The sequence below is a fragment of the Ranitomeya imitator genome, chromosome 1 (assembly GCF_032444005.1).
Source record: "Ranitomeya imitator isolate aRanImi1 chromosome 1, aRanImi1.pri, whole genome shotgun sequence".
Classification (NCBI taxonomy): domain Eukaryota; kingdom Metazoa; phylum Chordata; class Amphibia; order Anura; family Dendrobatidae; genus Ranitomeya; species Ranitomeya imitator.
Window position 1 is genome coordinate 1,026,089,387 of NC_091282.1, and position 20,547 is coordinate 1,026,109,933.

General features: G+C 42.3%; 1 protein-coding gene across 8 annotated transcripts in view; it reads left to right on the top strand.

Moving 5' to 3' along the window:
• The window catches only part of LOC138656775 (uncharacterized), a 304,597-nt gene that overhangs the window by 82,092 nt on the left and 201,958 nt on the right, over positions 1–20,547 (top strand). For all 8 annotated transcript variants that reach the window (XR_011316968.1, XM_069744017.1, XM_069744011.1 and 5 more), the window contains exons 2-4: positions 2,894–3,013; positions 10,443–10,487; positions 19,312–19,356. Coding sequence is in view for 7 of the 8 variants with exons in the window: in XM_069744011.1 (XP_069600112.1) it covers positions 2,894–3,013; positions 10,443–10,487; positions 19,312–19,356 (210 nt within the window). In the remaining variant the exon portion in view is untranslated. The remainder of the gene's footprint in view (positions 1–2,893; positions 3,014–10,442; positions 10,488–19,311; positions 19,357–20,547) is intronic.

Consider the following 20,547-nt stretch of genomic DNA (forward strand, 5'->3'; position numbering starts at 1 on the left):
GGGTGCCATCCGGATTGGGGGGTTAAGGTGTCTCCTGCCCTCATTTTTCAGGTGTCTTCTGGAGTGGTCCAGCTCCAAAATACTCCTCAAAAACTCACATACCCTTAATTGCTACAATTATTACTGGCTACATTATTTACAGTAGTTAAAGCCAACCAGAGGGGAAGAGCCTTTTCACATCTTAAAGGAAATCTGCACCTTTCATTAGGATGTGAAGAGCAGTTCCATGACGGGAAGTGTTTAAAGATTTTCCTCCACAACAAAGTGGAGGATGTAACTGAAAAATCAGCACGTGGAACACATACTCTTATGTCAATGACTGCCATAAATACAGTGAACTAAAATATTCATTTTGTGCAACCTATCTTGTGCAACCTATCCATACAAAGTTGTTGTTCTGGAGAAATTCCAAATATCTAGATGTGTGTTCTCATTTTCAGGCCACCCAGTTAAAAGTATTACAAGATTAAGGGCAAATTAGACTGTGTTCCCAAGATGAGCTTTTGGTGCGTTTTTGTCAAAAAGGCTGCGTCTTACATTTCTGGAAAAGTGGATGGGCTATAGACGGGAAGCTATATGCCATAAAATTACATGAAAATTTTTATTGATACCATATTGAATGATTCAACGTAAAACCAGTTAGTATGGGGACAGCAAAATGCAAAAAAACATCCAAAAAAGGGTACACAAATCACAGGTGAATGATCACCTTTAACCCCTTCACGACATGCGCCGTACTAGTACTGCGCATGCCGTGTCACCCCCTTTGATGTGGGCTTCGGCGGTGAGCCCACATCAAAGTCGCGACATGTCAGCTGTTTTGTACAGCTGACATGTGCGCGCAATAGCGGCAGGTAAAATCACTATTCACCCGCCGCTATTAACCTGTTAAATGCCGCTGTCAAACACAGACAGCGGCATTTAAGTACCGCATCCGGCCGGGCGGCCGGAAATGACGTCATCGCCGCCCCCCGTCACATGATCGGAGGTCGGCGATGCATCAGGAAGGTAACCATAGAGGTCCTTGAGACCTCTATGGTTACTGATGCAGGCCTGCTGTGAGCGCCCCCCCTGTGGTCGGCGCTCACAGCACACCTGCATTTCAGCTACATAGCAGCGATCTGATGATCGCTGCTATGTAGCTGAGCCGATCAAGTGGTGCCAGCTTCTAGCCTCCCATGGAGGCTATTGAAGCATGGCACAAGTAAAAATAAAATGTTTTTAAAAATATGAAAAAAATATAAAAAATATAAAAGTTTAAATCACCCCATCCTAAATAAAACAATTAAAAAAAAATCAAACATACACATATTTGGTGTCGCCGTGTTCAGAATCGCCCGATCTATCAATTAAAAAAAAGCATTAACGTGATCGCTAAACGGCGTAGCGAGAAAAAAATCCAAAACGCCAGAATTACGTTTTTTTGGTCGCCGTGACATTGCATTAAAATGCAATAACGGGCGATCAAAAAAATGTATCTGCGCAAAATGGTATCATTAAAAACGTCATCTCGGCACGCAAAAAATAAGCCCTCACCCGACCCCAGATCACAAAAAATGGAGACGCTACGGGTATCGGAAAATGGCACTTTTTTTTTTTTTTAGCAAAGTTTTGAATTTTTTTTCACCACTTAGATAAAAAATAACCTAGTCATGTTAGGTGTCTATGAACTCGTAATGACCTAGAGAATCATAATGGCAGGTTAGTTTTAGTATTTAGTGAACCTAGCAAAAAAGCCAAACAAAAAACAAGTGTGGGATTGCACTTTTTTTGCAATTTCACCGCACTTGGAATTTTTTTTCCGTTTTCTAGTAAAAGACATAGTAAAACCAATGGTGTCGTTCAAAAGTACAACTTGTCCCGCAAAAAATAAGCCCTCACATGACCATATTGACGGAAAAATAAAAAAGTTATGGCTCAGGGAAGGAGGGAAGTGAAAAACGAAAACGCAAAAATGAAAAAGGGCCGCGACTTGAAGGGGTTAAGAGTGGAGCTGTTATTAGAATTAAAGTGAAGATTAGATATTTATAAATTTGTGGAGCAATGAAGCTTCCAAAATGTTTTTTATATAATTCATAGTGAAGTAGTCAACATATAACATGCCCCATAGCTATGTTTGTAATATCCTTAGATATATTCCATTATCAATCCCTAAAAATCTGCTAAAAACGCATATAACCTACTTTTAACATAAAAAATGCACCAAAAGTTCATCATGGGAACGTAGCCTAAAGGGCTCATTCAGTCACGCGTATAATTGGTCTGTGTTTTGTGCATATGCAAAATGAATATTGTATGGACAGGAAACTGACCAATGCAAGTCAATGCAGTAGTTTGACATGAATGTTTCTACACTTGGACTAATGATCTGCATGGAAAAAAATGTCACATGTAATATTGTGATTCATATTTCTGATCAGATTCGCCCATTATAAATCAGTGGGGTGCAAAAAGCAATCACATATAGTTAACGTCTGTATGGCATCCATTTTTTACAGATCCATTGCAATGATTAATATAAAAAACTGTATTTTACATTTTATTAAAGTAGTTACACAGGACTTTGCTTATTTTTTCTCATGGGGCTAAGAACTTAGGTTGTTGCTAACTATCTGCCTGTTCTGCCCGACGTTGATCTTTGCCAGTTCTCTGCCCTTTCCCTGTATTTTACAAGATAGAGCGAAAGACACTTTTGTCAGCATAGCCCCTGACAATATCGCGTGAGGTAAATGTTAACCAGTGTTTTACTGAAGCAGCTTCACCTGGGAAAACTTGCCATGTGCCAAGGCCTGGGTGAGGTAAAGCACTTCTTCAGTCATTATGTTAAAATAGTTTTTTCTTATTTTATTGTTATTTCTGTGAAATTAACCAGTTGTGTTTTATCTTTCGCTAGGCCTTCTTTTCCTTGAAGTCTCAGATTTCTCACATGTAGAAGGGTCATTAGTCTCTTCATCAACAGTGGATACAAATGTGGCGAGCATTGCAACTGTGCTTCCTGTTTCTACAGCTGACAGTAAGAAACTAAATACATCATAAGTTAAGAGTAAGACCGCGTTCACACATTGTGACCACGGTGCAGGTTTTTCCAGCAATCTCACTAGACCTGTGCTATTGTTCCCTTGCTTTTTGAAAATAGCCTGAAAATAATGCGTTTCTAACATGATTGTGGAAAGAAATGGAACACCGCCACAATGTGTTATCGCAGTCTTACGCTGCATGTAGATGACTAAATAACTGGCAAATTAGTGTTTCTAAGAAAGATTGTTCCAAATTATCTGCCATGATCACCTGTCAAATGAAAAACATGTTTGGTGATTGGATAGTATATGCCAGCAGGACTGAGCTGGGACTAAATTTCAGCCTTGGCATTTGAAAGCACACCTGATCATGAGCCTCCTCAGCCCATTTTCTTTGATCAGGGTCTCTATCACAAATATGATCCTCCCTGAAGTTGGAGGAAATCAAGATTAACTGCAAAACCAATAGTACCAATAATAGTGCTATAATCTATCGGGTGAAATAATACACCACATAATACCAAACATAGTGAAGCAATGGTGCCACCATATTGATCATGCCTATTACATCTTTAAGAAGAAGAATTTGTCTATAGCGTTGTAATATCAGACAAATAATACTGCCAGACCATAACCACATATTACCAGAATACAATAGTGATAATACTAGCATAGTGATCATTAACCTAAACTATTGTACTAAGTCTAAGATATCCAGTGAATGATAATGGTAGATACCAGCGACTCATCATTGATGTTCTTGATGATTGTAATAATTTACTTTCCCTTTACCATTTGGCCTAGAACACCACAAACACTCCTTCCATCCATAACTCATCTCTGCATACAGACATGTGTGGCCGTTCCAGCACTTTTATCCCATTCCGCCACCTCTACACAAATGATATAGTGCTATAACCAGTGCCCTAGACAGTAATTATGCCACCACTGTTCCTCCTTATAATAATAATAATGCCCCACTGCACATCATAAAAGTAATGCCCTCCCATGCATTGTAAAATAATAATGCCCTCTTTGGCCTCCTTATAACAACTTTCCCTCTGTGCCTCCTATAATATTGATTTTCTGTTGTATCTTTTATCATTAATAATCCTCCATTGTGCCTCCCTATAATACTACCTGCCCCATTATACCTCATAATAATGACCACCGTGCTTCCCTATAATATTCACATCTCCCATTGTGCAACCTTATAATAATTGTCTCAGTTGTGCCTCCTTTTAAAAATCACCCTACATTGTTCATGGCCTGTGTCTGCCAAAGGATAACAAAAAAAAAATCTGATACTCATTCCGGCTCCATTACCGAGAGGACTGGTGTAGGTGGCTCAGTGAAGTGATGTCAGTCCACGGAAGCATCCTGTGACCCTTGTAAGTAAGTACTAGAGAAGGGAGCTGATGGCTCTCTGCTCAGATACAGTTGCTAACAGTATCTACGTCCTAAGGATGCTGCTGTCTGTGCAAACAGGAGATTTGCTGCTAACAGCACAACACTTTATTGGGACAGAACAGTTGCCTTAGTGATCGTCCAATTCCTACATGTATCCTTCTTCATTATAGATAATGGAGGGTGCACATAGCTTAAGTACTTAATGCAGGGGTGGGGAATTTTTTTTCTGGCAAGGGCCATTTCGACATATATACCATCCTTCAGGGGCCATGCAAAATTATTAACCTGGAAACAAATGCTATATTTGGTAAAACATTTAATTAACTCACCCTTAATGTGTTGGCTGAAACGGCTTCTCTTTGGCGCAGAGGTGATGTTAGGTGCTATGGATGATGTTGCTACTCGTAACTGCTTTACCAGATTTGCATTGTTCTGGAGTGCAGTAAACTCTCTGCGATGATAAGTTTTGTAAAGAATTTGCAGCAGTAAGTCATACCCGATACAGAGGTATATTGCATTGCATTCTCTTCAAAGCGGAAATGTAATCACTGCTCATGTTACATGTATAGAACTAAAGCAGTGGGAGGTCTGCAGTGTACATCACATAAAAGACACTGAGACAGCTACAAGTACAGAAGTACATCACATAAAAAACACCAATCTGGAGAATATACATCACCCAGGAGGCACCAAGACTGTTGTACATACATCAAATAGGAGACAGCAGGGCTGGAGTATATACATCACATAGGAGGCACCAACATTGCTATATATACATCACATAGGAGACACCGGGGCAGGAGTACATGCATCACAGGATACATGGAACTGTGGCATAGAAATCACATGAGACATGGGGCCTGCAGTGTAGACATTACAGGAGATATGGGGCCTGCGGTATAGACATCACAGGAGACATGGGGCTGAAGTATAGACATCACAGGAGGCATGAGGGCTGCGGCATATACATCACAAGAAACTTGGGGCTGCCACTGTTGTTTTCTGTAGGACGGGAGCAGTAACTCCACCCACAAAGTATGTCCTGACGCAAGCCAGTAATCCTTCATTGAATGTGCTGCAGTGTTTGCGTAGTGGAGACTGCGTGTGTGTGCTCACAGAGCAAGAAGAAATGTAAGCACAGCAAACCTCAGGAAACTGGCCAGGAGTTGGAAAAAAGGACATCTTGGGCCTAAGGTTTTCCATCCCTGCATTGATGGCTGATCTAGGCTTTTACTTCCAGTTGAGAAGTAATGTGTAACACTCATAGTATAACACTGCAAAATATCCAAAGTTCTCACTTAGCATGGTCAAACCATTTCCCAAAAATATGCATGTGAATATTAAAAAACCATTATCCAAATAATGACCTAATATAAGGTCAATACTGCAATACAGCACAGTAATGTTGCTATACATCGCCTAAAGAATGCTACATAATGTCCTTTTAGGAGTATCAGTTATGTGATTACCCATACAAGACCAGCGAGATTCCGTAATTAAAACTGCCTGTAAATGAATGCAGACACAATATTTCAGTCTATAACCATACTGCACAAGTAACAGAGCCAGCTATAATGTTCATATAATAGTTAAAGCTCTAATGTCTATATACAATGTTTAAACTCACTTTTCCACAGTTGCTATATACACTGATGAACAAAAGGGCAACAATGTTTTGAACTTTTGACTTTCTGGCTCCATATCTCACCATCCACTACTGATTTGCACATGAGACTACCATCAATATATGTATTTATAAATTATTTTTAATCATCTTGGCTATCTCATACGTAAACTTGATTTGTAACTATTTTGCATATGATTCAGTTTATAAAAATGTAACTGCTTTATTACTGTCTTGCTCCTAAAAACCTACATTTTAGCTATTATTATTTTGTTAATATTTTGTAAATCCATCTTTGCCTTTGAACAGTACCTGAATCCTTCTACACATGCTCTTAATCAAATTGAAGCATATCAACTGAAATCTAATCCCAGGTTTCTTCTTCACATTCCCAAAGTTGGTGCATACTGCTCTACTCACTTGGTAGAGAAGATGTCTAGCAATAGAGCCGGAGAGGTAAGTGTTAAAAACAACTATTTATTTTAAAAAAGCTTATTTTTTTGTGTGTCATGATAGTAAAAAATGCATATTACTGGGAATGCACCAGACTGACGTGTTTTGAACCATGGTACCATACTATGACTAAGAATAAGTACCGTATATACTCGAGTATAAGTCAACTCGAGTATAAGCTGAGGCACTAAATTTTACCACGGAAAACTAAGTAAGCCTGTTGACTCTAGTATAAGCTGAGTATGCATTGTCCCCTCATCCCTGTCCTGCTATGTGTGGGTCCCCCCTGTCGCTGTCCTGCTATGTGTGGCTCCCCCGTCCTGTCCTGGTATAAGTGGCTCCCCCTCTTGTATGCATAGCTCCCCCGCTCCCATAAGGCTACCCCGGTCCTGCATGGCTCACCCCCCGTCCCATCATTGTATGCATGGCTCACTTCCCCCATGTCCTACTCGCCCTCCTCATGCCCTCGCTGCATCTCAACACAGGAAGAGCCATCGGCGCTGGGACGGAGATGCAGCGACGGCGCGAGGAGGTTGAGTATGATGTCTTCTCTTAGCCGGTCCTGCCACTACTCCGCCGCTCCCCTCCCCCTCCCCTGCTGGATTTCTCATGTATAAGCCAAGGAAAGGGGGGGGGGGCGTTTTCAGCACAAAAAAATGTGCTGAAAATCTGGGCTTATACACGAGTATATACAGCCAGTCTAGTGCTTTCCCACGGATATGTATTTCTTACTAACATGGCACAATTTATTTATTTTTTAAATTTATTAATCATTTTTTGAAATAGTTGTTTTTAACACTTACCTCTCTGGATCTCTTGCTGGACATCTTTTCTACCAAGTTATCTTCAGTTCCTGCTGCCGACACAGGCTCTCATGTACCTGCACTACCGCGAGACTTCAGTTTATGGGTGAGCTTAATAAACATTTTTTGTATGTGAATGCTCGACTCACTTGGGTATGTATACAGCTTTTTTTTTCAACTCTATTCACAAGTTTTTCTTTTGAGTTGAGGTCAAGGGACTGTGGCCGCCAATCCAGATCTTCTACTTTATTGTCATTGAACTATTTCTTCACCAATTTTGCAGTATGTTTTCAGGTCATTGTACTGCTGGAACACTGTCGTCCTTTTCATATCCATAGTACTCGAATGTACAAGGTAACTTGTCTCGTAGGATACTCACATATCGCTCATCATTAAGAGCACCATCGATTCTGGTGAAGTATCCAAAGCTTTGGCTGTGAAAAGAATACATATCAGGCTTCCTCCACCAAACTCGACAGTTCCTTTAATTTATTTATCCATTAGCCATTTTTTCTCTTGTGTCTACCAGAACCCATTTGCACCCATCAGAGCCTGGTCTATTGGCTTTTGTCTCATTGCTCCAAATCATCTATTTCAAACCTTTACTGTCCACTTTTCGTACTTTTTTTGCAAACTAGAATCAACGTTTCTTTTGACGAAATTGAAGAAGAGGCTTCTACTAGGCTTGAGGGAAACGGATCGTACAAGTTCAAAAGTCGCCGACTTTTGGCAAAGTCGGGTTTCATGAAACCCGACCCGATTGTAGTGTGGGATCGGCCATGCGGTCGGCGATCTTCGCGCCAAAGTCGCGTTTCGTATGACGCGTTTGGCGCCATTTTTTCAGCCAATGAAGGAGCGTGGGCAGAGTGATGACATAGGTCTTAGGGGCGTGGATGCCTATCGCCATCTTGTCGCTTGTGCGCTGTAGCGATTTGCAATGTGTAACACCAGCTTTTCTGTTCAGGGACGGAGGGGAGAGAGAGAGAGAAAAAAAAAAAAAGATTTCCCATTGACTTTGCATTGTGTTTCGTGTTTCGGTCGATCCCCGACTTTTCACCATAATCGGCCGATTTCACTCGACTTTTGAGATAGTCGGATTTCACGAAACCCGACTCGACCCTAAAAAACTAAAAGTCGCTCAACCCTAGCTTCTACACCTTTTTTCGGGCCACTATTCCAGACTTGTATAAGGTGCATATCACAGTGCTTCTATGGACATCTATAATCTTACTATTACGAAGCATATGAGCCACCTACACTGCATTGTTTGTCTTGCCAGAACTGATAGACCTTGTGATGATCTACCTCCGATATTTTTGCCTGGACATCCACTTCTTGACTTTTTAATAGATGGACTTCATTTCGTATTCTGCCACCTGTTATGGCACTCACATGATGCTGTTTAGCAATTTTCTTGGCCGAGAGACCACCATTGATGAGCTGGATGACGCTGATTCTCTTTCCTTGACAAATCTTCTTCATGGCTGCTCCTCGATTTGAACCAGTGACTAGTGGTAGGCGAACATATTGATGTTCAGGTCCAGCCAAACAGTTAAAAAAAAGTTTGGTTTGGGTACGAGGACCGCTCTATTCTTAATTATCAGCCATGCTAAAGCTACACTATTTTTTAAAATTCATTTACCGTATTTTTTGGATTATAAGATGCATTTTTTCCCCAAATTTTTTTTTTTTGGGGGGGGGGGAAATGAGGGTGCGCCATATAATACAAATGTAACTTACTGGTACCATTGCTGCAGGCTGCATTTTTTTCCTCCAAATTTGGGGTGCGTCTTATAATCCGGAAAGTCTTATAAAACAAAAAATTTGGTCTTTATAGTGCAGGTGCCGGCTGATGAATACTACCATCAGTGGCCGCCTGCTCTTGCAGTTATCAGTGACAGCAGACGTAGGCTTATGGGAGTAGTACTCCCTCAGATCACGCATTTGTGACTGGAGGTAAACTTTTTGCCTCCAATCACGGCTGCGGGCTCACAATATCATCTGACAGCATGGGAGCCCCATTGCTCTGACTCATGGAAATAATCTTGCTGCTGGTGTTTCTCATTCTGTCATGCAGATTACAGAATGAGAAACACCCTGTGTTCGGGGTGCCGAACCCGAACAGTATCACGGACTTCCTGGTGAAGTCCATGTTCGGGATCCATGCCCAAGAAGTAGGTGTTTGGTACGGACTCCGAACTTTATTGTTTGGGTTCGCCCATCTCTCCCAGTGTCCTTTCGCTAGGAAATCAACCAAATAATACACTGAGCTATTAGGGAATGCAAGAACAGGTTGTAATTTGAAGTATACAAGAAGAAAAAGATTTTTTCACCACCGGGAGCAAAACAGTAACAATGCAATGACATGACAAGAATCTTCATAACTAATCATGTGCAAAATAGTTGTAAGTCAAATTTTTATATGAGATGGCCAAGATGATTGTCTGTAGAATTATACTAGGCTCACGTTCTAAACAACAAAAAACGAACAACCAAAAATCCCTTATAGAGAGACAAGCACTCTAGGGTAAATCATAAAACCAACATGAGGACACAGAGTGCAAAACAGATCTCATAAAACATCACATTTTATTTCAATATTTTTTAAAAATGAAATATATATAATCAGATGTAGGTAAGGTGCAAAAAGAGTATTCGTAAAAAAGGGTGAAGCCAGTACATAAGTACAAACTTTTTTTTTAAAAAACAGAAATATATACCGTATATTACAATATATGAATAGCTGGGCCTAAAAAGAGTCCCTAAAAAATATACCCCTAGTCAAGGACAATTGCTCTGATTATTGCTACATCCATTTTAGCCAAGAAAAAAAGATCAAGTAAAATACTTACATCAAGTTGGTATGTAGATATGTAGGGGTAAAGTGCGTATGTGCTGGCCCACCAGCCCCAAGGCACATTTCACCCAAGGCTTTGTCAGGGGGCTGTTCTTGTACACCAATACTTACATAGTGTACTCTTAAACGTCCTCTGCTAATTACTGTTATCAGATTTTAAGTACTGGATGATGCCTCAAATTCAGGATGACCACTCTGATTCTTACTGGTGTGTACATTGGGGACTGTCCTTAAAATAGAATTTTACTCTGTTTTCTTTTATACATTTGTAATGCTAGGTCACAAAGAAACTACTGCTATCCTCAGAGAGAAACCTACTGACAGTAAGTTTGTGAAAATTAAATTGTCTGCTAAAATATGTATAGCACAATTTGGGGAAAAGAGCAACATACCGATGGCGTTTTATGATTACATCTTTCAGTCACATTTATATGTGTCATTTGAAACATTTTTCACTGCAGTACTTTTAATAACTCGATGATGCCAAACACAGGCTACAGCTGTGTTAAAAAGTATATTGCCAACTTTTAATTATGATTATGCACCAAAAGGCATGTTATGCTTCCCTATGGGCAGTCCTCTTCAAAGCTTTAAAGGCTATGTGTACACTAAGTCTTTTTACTCACTTTTTGGAGCAGAAAACTAGCAGAAACTGTTTTTGAGCAAGTTCTGGAAAGTTTTTGCTCAGTTTCTGCTCCAAAAACCTCAGTGTGAACATATATTTAGTAGGTTTAAATTTACAATATTTATTTTACTCAAATACATAATCAGTATGTGTTTGGCGTGTGAGAGGAAACCCACACAAACACGGGGAGAACATACATATGCAAGACAGCTGTGTTAACCACTGAGCCACCATTCTCAACTTCTTTTGGTCATGAGAGCACTACTCCAAGGCACCAGGCTTTCTGCTATACAGAAGATGGTGCACGCTTGAAGATTAACAGTTAAAGGGAACCTGTCAGCAGATTTTGCCGCTATGAGATTTGGCCACTGCCTTACAGGGCTTATCTACAGCATTCTATAATGCTGTAGATGAGCCCCTGGTCCGACCTGCAAGTACTCACCGGGGGGGGGGGCGGTCCTGTGCATTCTGGTCCGATAGGTGTCGTGGGTCCGGGTCGGGTGCCTTCCATCTTCTTGCAACGCCACCCTCCTGCTTCTTCATCAATCCCTGGAATTGGCTCTCCTGCGTAGGCGTACTTCTCTGCCCTGTCTCAGTTGCTGGGAAATGTCAGAGAGTGTATTGCAGCTGGGTACCAAATCCAAGAGGAAAATAATATAGAATAGCAATTTGGATAAAACGTAACCTTTATTAGGTCTTACATATAAAATCTGAAGATCAAATAAACTAAAACAATGGGGAAGAGAAACCAAGTGCCAATGTGACCCTCACCAAACACAGAATGGGGAAAACAAATATATACAAAAAAATGACAAAGTCACATTCCCCTATATAGAGATAGGGTAGACAAACCATCAAGGCTATTGGCAACCCTCAGTAACTGCAAGCAGTGGTGCTCATATATAGCCAATAAGGTCTGTATGTATGACTTGGATCATAGAGCTAAACTAACCCAAAGTACTTTCTTAATATGTCATGAGTATGCTCTATATTGATCCAATGCCGCTAGATATAGGTCCTGTATACTATATATAATGGTGATTATCTCATTAATATACCATTAATAACAGAGCACATCAGCCAAAACAAACACGAAGGCTACAATGTGACCTAGAGCATGTACCAAGCTCATTCAAAGCGGCAATGACACATACACTGTGCATCATATGTGACTGTCAAATAACATGGCAGCGTATAGGAGGCATGTGAGCAAAGAATGACCATGCAAAGTGTTTAGAAAACCAACATCAGAACGGGACCATGCTGCCCCATGAAACCGATCATGAGCATCCCTCTGTGTCTATCAATACACTTCTGGTTCTTATGGAGAAATAGCCTTTGTTGTCAGACACATTAGTGTCAATCTCCATATAGCTCAAAAAATGATGGATGGATCTCACCCAATGTTGGAGAGCCTGATCCTGACTCTCAAAGGGTGAGACTGCCTCCGCTAGACCGTCGCGTCTCCCGACGCGTTTCGTCCAGATGGACTCATCAGGGGAGTATAAAGACCTGTAGCTGCTGCTTACCGAGCTCCCCGCTACTGTGCCATACAAATACTCCAAGCGTGTAAGCGCGCCCTGGAGACTCCGCCCCTGGCGTGTGACGCGCTTCCCATGCTTCGTTCCATACTTCCGGTATTACGGAGCTCCACAAAGCAGACAGCGCCGGGCGCCATGGAAACGGGACGCCAAGCCGTTCCCCTCCACGGACCACCCGGTACCATCCGAATTGAGACTCATGTAGCTGCGCACCGGAATGTATGTAGTGTAGGATCCAACAAGGGATCTTATATATTATATGCGAGTGAATTATATTCCATGTCAAAAAGGACAAATGGCCAGACAACATACACCGCATATAAAAAGATGGACAATATCTTATCATAGCAGTCGCATCTACCCTATGATATGGTCCAGTATTCTACAGGCTCCTTTATTTCAAACAGTATTTTCAAGGCCCACAGAGGCCAAACACGATCTCCTATACAAGAAACGATCCTAGTAAAGAAAAAGATGATGAAGGACTTAGTGAATATACCGAAATCGGCATGCTCAAACCAAGGCAAAAGTTGCCGGGGGAGATAATGAACCAGACTAAATCGTCCCTGAGGGCCCAAAGGGCACATATACCTGAGAGATGAGGCAATGAGAAAGAGGAGAGAGAAATCTTATATATAGACTGCAAAAAAGTAAAAAATATAAATAAAAATAAAGATAAGAAAAATGCGAGACACCACCGAACAATGAGCCAAAAAGAGATGAAGGAAGGCCCCCTATTGCACCCCTATATGACTCCTTATCTCACTGTACCCTACCTGTCGCGGAGGTTGGCACCCTAAAGAGACCCTGCGCAAATGGCGCCCCCACTCAACGTAGGCTGACCCTGCCTACCTGACCCTATTTACCCTAATACAGATAGACAGGGGTGAAAAAAATAGCCATGTGCTCCTGGAATGTAGGTGTATATATAATATACGGGGCAGAAGGTAATGTGCCTAAGTAGTTGTAAACACGCTTATAAACCTGCCTATCGCGGGGGTTGGCACCCTAAAACCTGACGCCTTGGCGCCCCCACTCCTCGACGGCTCTCCCTCCCTAAATGTCCCTAAGGTAGCATAAAAGACATAAAAAAATGTGTTGAAGGGGGAGCAAATAGGGTACTTGACAGAAACTCTATAAGAAGCAGCTGTAGGGTTGTAACTCATTAAGTCCTAATGGTTGGACCGTTTTTAAATAGAAGATCCATCTGCTTTCTTTTTGCAAGATTAATTTATCCCAGTCTCCTCCTCTCGCAGGTGGCTGTATTTTATCTATTCCCACAAACATGATTTTTTTGGTGTCACCCTGATGGAAAGAGTTCATATGGGTTGCCACTGGGGATTCTCTCTTATTAACATTGTCTCGGAGGTGCTCTCCCACCCTCTTACGAAACTCTCTTTTGGTTTTACCCACATACTCCAAACCACACTCGCACTTTGCTTTATAGATAACGCCTTTTGTGCGGCAATTAATGAAGTGCCTAATGGAGTATGTGGTGCCCGTTACATTACTCGAGAATTCCTTTGCAGTCTGGATAGAGGAACAAGCCTTACAGCTGCCACATCTAAAGCAGCCTATAGTATGGCCAAAGTATGGAGTCAAATTACTTTTTGGGTCGTAATGGCTGTGAACCAACCTATCCCCCAAAGATTTTCCTTTGCTGTAGGTAATTTGTGGATATGGGGCCACATGTTCCCTGATGTCCTTATCCATTAGGAGGATTGGCCAATGTTTCTGAAAAATGTCCCTGATGTCGCTTGCCCCATTACAATACCTCGTGATAAAACGAATAGTCGTATCATTATCCGATTTTGCTCTAGTTGTTAAGAGATCTTTCCTGTCTTTTGCAATGGTATCATTGTAGGCTTTTTTTAAAACTCCCTCGGGGTAACCCCTATTCAAGAATCTGCCTCGAAGATCCTTGGCCTGTTCATGAAAAGAGACCGGATCAGAGCAATTCCTCCGAATTCTCAAATATTGGCCTTTGGGAATCCCTCTTTTAAGTGGGGCCGGGTGATTACTTTCCCACCGAAGGAGGGAATTGGTAGCTGTATCTTTCCTATGTGTTTTAGTGGAAATAGCACCGTTCCTGCCTCTTTCAATACAGATATCCAGGAAAGCCAATTTTGTTGGACTGGCCTCGTAAGTAAAATGTAGGCCAATATTGTTCTTGTTCAAACCTTTTACGAATGTACCAAAATCATCAAGGCACCCCCTCCAGATGACCAGCACATCATCAATGTACCTTAACCATAATATTATCCTCTCATCTGGACCGGAGGCATGTTCTCCAAAAACCACTGTTTCCTCCCACCAGCCCAGGAGCAGATTTGCATACGAAGGTGCACAAGGGCTCCCCATCGCGGTGCCCCTGAGCTGGTGGAAGTACTTGCGGTCGAACAAGAACACATTCTTGGTGAGACAGAACTCTAGGGCCTGCAATACAAACTTGTTGTGTCTCTCATATTGTGTACCCCTTGTGCCAAGGTAATGGTTCACAGCCAACAGACCTTTGTCATGTGGTATTGAAGAGTATAACGCTTCTACATCTATGCTGGCTAGTATCATATCATCTTCCAGATAGATACCATCTAATTTGCCCAAAAGATCGGTGGTGTCTCGCACATAAGAGTTCAACGCATTCACAAAGGGTTTTAAGATTTTGTCCACATATATTCCCAGTCTCTCTGTAAGGCTGTTGTTGCCTGAGACTGGCCAATCCTCCTAATGGATAAGGACATCAGGGAACATGTGGCCCCATATCCACAAATTACCTACAGCAAAGGAAAATCTTTGGGGGATAGGTTGGTTCACAGCCATTACGACCCAAAAAGTAATTTGACTCCATACTTTGGCCATACTATAGGCTGCTTTAGATGTGGCAGCTGTAAGGCTTGTTCCTCTATCCAGACTGCAAAGGAATTCTCGAGTAGTGTAACGGGCACCACATACTCCATTAGGCACTTCATTAATTGCCGCACAAAAGGCGTTATCTATAAAGCAAAGTGCGAGTGTGGTTTGGAGTATGTGGGTAAAACCAAAAGAGAGTTTCGTAAGAGGGTGGGAGAGCACCTCCGAGACATTGTTAATAAGAGAGAAACCCCAGTGGCAACCCATATGAACTCTTTCCATCAGGGTGACACCAAAAAAATCATGTTTGTGGGAATAGATAAAATACAGCCACCTGCGAGAGGAGGAGACTGGGATAAATTAATCTTGCAAAAAGAAAGCAGATGGATCTTCTATTTAAAAACGGTCCAACCATTAGGACTTAATGAGTTACAACCCTACAGCTGCTTCTTATAGAGTTTCTGTCAAGTACCCTATTTGCTCCCCCTTCAACACATTTTTTTATGTCTTTTATGCTATCTTAGGGACATTTAGGGAGGGAGAGCCGTCGAGGAGTGGGGGCGCCAAGGCGTCAGGTTTTAGGGTGCCAACCCCCGCGATAGGCAGGTTTATAAGCGTGTTTACAACTACTTAGGCACATTACCTTCTGCCCCGTATATTATATATACACCTACATTCCAGGAGCACATGGCTATTTTTTTCACCCCTGTCTATCTGTATTAGGGTAAATAGGGTCAGGTAGGCAGGGTCAGCCTACGTTGAGTGGGGGCGCCATTTGCGCAGGGTCTCTTTAGGGTGCCAACCTCCGCGACAGGTAGGGTACAGTGAGATAAGGAGTCATATAGGGGTGCAATAGGGGGCCTTCCTTCATCTCTTTTTGGCTCATTGTTCGGTGGTGTCTCGCATTTTTCTTATCTTTATTTTTATTTATATTTTTTACTTTTTTGCAGTCTATATATGGGATGTCTCTCTCCTCTTTCTCATTGCCTCATCTCTCAGGTATATGTGCCCTTTGGGCCCTCAGGGACGATTTAGTCTGGTTCATTATCTCCCCCGGCAACTTTTGCCTTGGTTTGAGCATGCCGATTTCGGTATATTCACTAAGTCCTTCATCATCTTTTTCTTTACTAGGATCGTTTCTTGTATAGGAGATCGTGTTTGGCCTCTGTGGGCCTTGAAAATACTGCCCTGAGTGCCGTGTGTTCTAGTGCTATCTACCTTGAAAATACTGTTTGAAATAAAGGAGCCTGTAGAATACTGGACCATATCATAGGGTAGATGCGACTGCTATGATAAGATATTGTCCATCTTTTTATATGCGGTGTATGTTGTCTGGCCATTTGTCCTTTTTGACATGGAATATAATTCACTCGCATATAATATATAAGATCCCTTGTTGGATCCTACACTACATACATTCCGGTGCGCAGCTACATGAGTCTCAATTCGGATGGTACCGGGTGGTCCGTGGAGGGGAACGGCTTGGCGTCCCGTTTCCATGGCGCCCGGCGCTGTCTGCTTTGTGGAGCTCCGTAATACCGGAAGTATGGAACGAAGCATGGGAAGCGCGTCACACGCCAGGGGCGGAGTCTCCTGGGCGCGCTTACACGCTTGGAGTATTTGTATGGCACAGTAGCGGGGAGCTCGGTAAGCAGCAGCTACAGGTCTTTATACTCCCCTGATGAGTCCATCTGGACGAAACGCGTCGGGAGACGCGACGGTCTAGCGGAGGCAGTCTCACCCTTTGAGAGTCAGGATCAGGCTCTCCAACATTGGGTGAGATCCATCCATCATTTTTTGAGCTATATGGAGATTGACACTAATGTGTCTGACAACAAAGGCTATTTCTCCATAAGAACCAGAAGTGTATTGATACACACAGAGGGATGCTCATGATCGGTTTCATGGGGCAGCATGGTCCCGTTCTGATGTTGGTTTTCTAAACACTTTGCATGGTCATTCTTTGCTCACATGCCTCCTATACGCTGCCATGTTATTTGACAGTCACATATGATGCACAGTGTATGTGTCATTGCCGCTTTGAATGAGCTTGGTACATGCTCTAGGTCACATTGTAGCCTTCGTGTTTGTTTTGGCTGATGTGCTCTGTTATTAATGGTATATTAATGAGATAATCACCATTATATATAGTATACAGGACCTATATCTAGCGGCATTGGATCAATATAGAGCATACTCATGACATATTAAGAAAGTACTTTGGGTTAGTTTAGCTCTATGATCCAAGTCATACATACAGACCTTATTGGCTATATATGAACACCACTGCTTGCAGTTACTGAGGGTTGCCAATAGCCTTGATGGTTTGTCTACCCTATCTCTATACAGGGGAATGTGACTTTGTCATTTTTTTGTATATATTTGTTTTCCCCATTCTGTGTTTGGTGAGGGTCACATTGGCACTTGGTTTCTCTTCCCCATTGTTTTAGTTTATTTGATCTTCAGATTTTATATGTAAGACCTAATAAAGGTTACGTTTTATCCGAAATGTCAGAGAGGCCCAGCGCCAGTTGCCCTGAAACCCCTCTTCTAAACAGGAGTCAGTCATGAGTGTGTGGTGTGGTGGAGCTCATTCTTTACTCACTGTTCCTTCAGGAAGCTGTAGCTTCATACAAGACAGGAGACCTTGGGTGCAGACTAACAAGTCCAGCTTTATTGTGCAATTCGGTTACACACAGCTGCAGCATACATAATGAGCCATAGTCCCATTTTAGTCATGTTTCCTTTGTTCCTGGCCCATCAGTTTTCGTCTCCTTTCTGTCTGACTTATCCCTAGCCCAACCGTCCTAGCAGGCCTTAGGGACGTTCCTCCTGACATATCAGTTTCCCTGAGGAACACCAACCTTTCCTTTCTCTGTGTCTTGACTGACATCTTCCTCACAGGGGGGATAGGAGTTTGGCTCACAATACCTCAATACCCTCTCATGACCTCAAGTCTTGTCCGGCTTTTCTCTCCAATCTACTCTCCTTCATTGACTAAACTTCTCGCTAAACTTGCACTTGACTGAGTTCTAGACTCTAACTGCCCCACTAAACTAAACCTTTTGGTATAAAACTGGTCTAACCCCTCCAAACTGTGGACTAATTCCAACACTAATTAACTAGAGTATAGTCCAAGCTATATTCCTGTACTTAATGTGGTTGCCCATAGTGGACAGACCTCCTACATTACCAGAGACGGCCTTAGGCAAAGCTGAGAGAAGAAACAAACGTACACCAGCCATAGGAATTTAATAAAACCCTGTTTATCACATATATAAATATTAATATATGACTACAAACAATATCATAAAACCCCCCATGTTGCTACGACATATTCATCATCCTAGCCTCACCCTACACTTGCTTTGCCAACACATCCCATCATCAACTCTCCCCAGGAAAACTTATGCCCCAACCTAGTTATATTTTCCTTTATGATCTTTATACCTGGCTACACTCTAGCTTCTTTTCTATTATACAACATTGTTTGCTTAAGACCCGCTTGCATGAGTCATTGCTAGGCCCCCTGCCTGAGATAAGAAATCCTGCTGCCACATAATCCTGGTTTTCTTCTTCAGAACATGCTATTTGATACCTGTTAACATGCAGATCTGCATGCAACAGGAACATAGGTCTTTTTCTTCCCAAACAACTCCTCTTTGTGCCCCTGTTAACTTCTTCGATCTTGGGCTGGCCTCAGTCCTTAACCCTGTCTGCAGCTATCTGTGCAGGTCACTACAAAGATAAAGCAACATTTGAAGCAGTACAATGAGATCTTCAAGGGGTGAGGGCAGCTAATGCACTCCTTTACACTACTACAGGCATCTTTGGTAGAGGAAGAGGGGGATGAGGCTATTTGGATCCAGTGATGTGGCTAGCTACAGTGAGCTGTAAGCAGGCTCTAAAACATAAAACCTGCTAGAGGTGCTATCTGCTAATTTAGGTAATCGGCCACTCTGAGACTGTAGGGTGGTCGGTAAACTAGGCAATGAGCAGTTATCAGAATTTAAGCAGTGGTTGATGCCTCAAATTCAGGATGGCCACTCTGATTCTCACCGGTTTGTACAATGGAGACTCTCCTTAAAATGTAAATTTAATCTGTTTTCTTTTATACATTTCTAATGCTAGGTCACAAAGAAGCTAGTGCTGTTCCCAGAGAGAAACCTACTGACAGTAAGTATAAGGACATTATTTTTAAAATTGTATGCTAATCTATCTAGAAAATTTTGGTGACAAATAAACCCCCAAAAATATCAACCTAAATTAAACAATAACATAATGTTCCATGTGTCACGAAAAACAATCTCAGAATCACAGGGATACGTTGAAGCATTCCAGAGTTATTACCTCATGAAGTGACACTGGTCAGAATTGTAAAATTTGGCCTGGTCAGGAAGGTGAAAACAGGCTCAGGTGTAAAGGAGCTAAACATTAAATAATGCCAATGCCGGCATCCCTGCATTGTCCATATCCCTCCTCTCGACAGGGACAGTGACATACTCACTGCCACGGCCGCTTGGCAGCATATCTCTGTCCTACCATTGCTTCTTGCTCCCAGGGCCTGCACACGGCACGCATGTCTCCGGTCGGCATGCTTATTGTGTGTGCTACTCACTTCTTAAAGTGGTAGTGTAGTGAGCTGGCCGGCTGTGACTGTTCTGTTATCATTGACATAGAATCTGTGACAGACACTGCCCCCGTGTGGCCAGAAGTTATACCTATGCCAAATGTGATTACAGAGGGACAAACTGTATTGGCAAAACTTCCCCCTGTGATGTCATGTGAACAGGAAGGGGAGGAAAAGAGAAAGCCCGGGAAACTGGTGTGTGCAGAGAGAGGTCTGTGTCTGCTGGCGTCCTCCTGTAGATGCGATATAGAAGATTGCCTGGATGACCGCTATCTCTTGGAAGCCGACATCCAGATTGTTCCCAGCTCCCACACTGCGGAGCACCCAACGGTGACATCTTCACAGACCATGGAGCCCATGAACTGTAAGCGGGTCCTCTGTTGAGAGGCCGAACATTCCACCCTTACCTGTTGAACCCCAAGGACTACAGTCTGGACCTGAGAGACGGAGTTTTGTTCAATCCCTGTTGTTTTTCTCTTCGGCTGGAGCTGCAGTGACAGACAGGCCTGCGACGTGGGAAGATAACCTCTTGGAACAAAGGAACTGGTAACGTGTGGATAGGGAAAGTGAGGGACAGTTTGTTATTACACGTTATCTCTGTGAATAGGCATATTTTGTACTGTATATTATTGTGTTCCACTGTGTTAAAGAAAATGTATAACAGTAAAGATACGGTTGTTAAAATAGAATCTGAGTGTGGAAGTTTTGCTGGGCCAGATCATGGATATACATTGGCG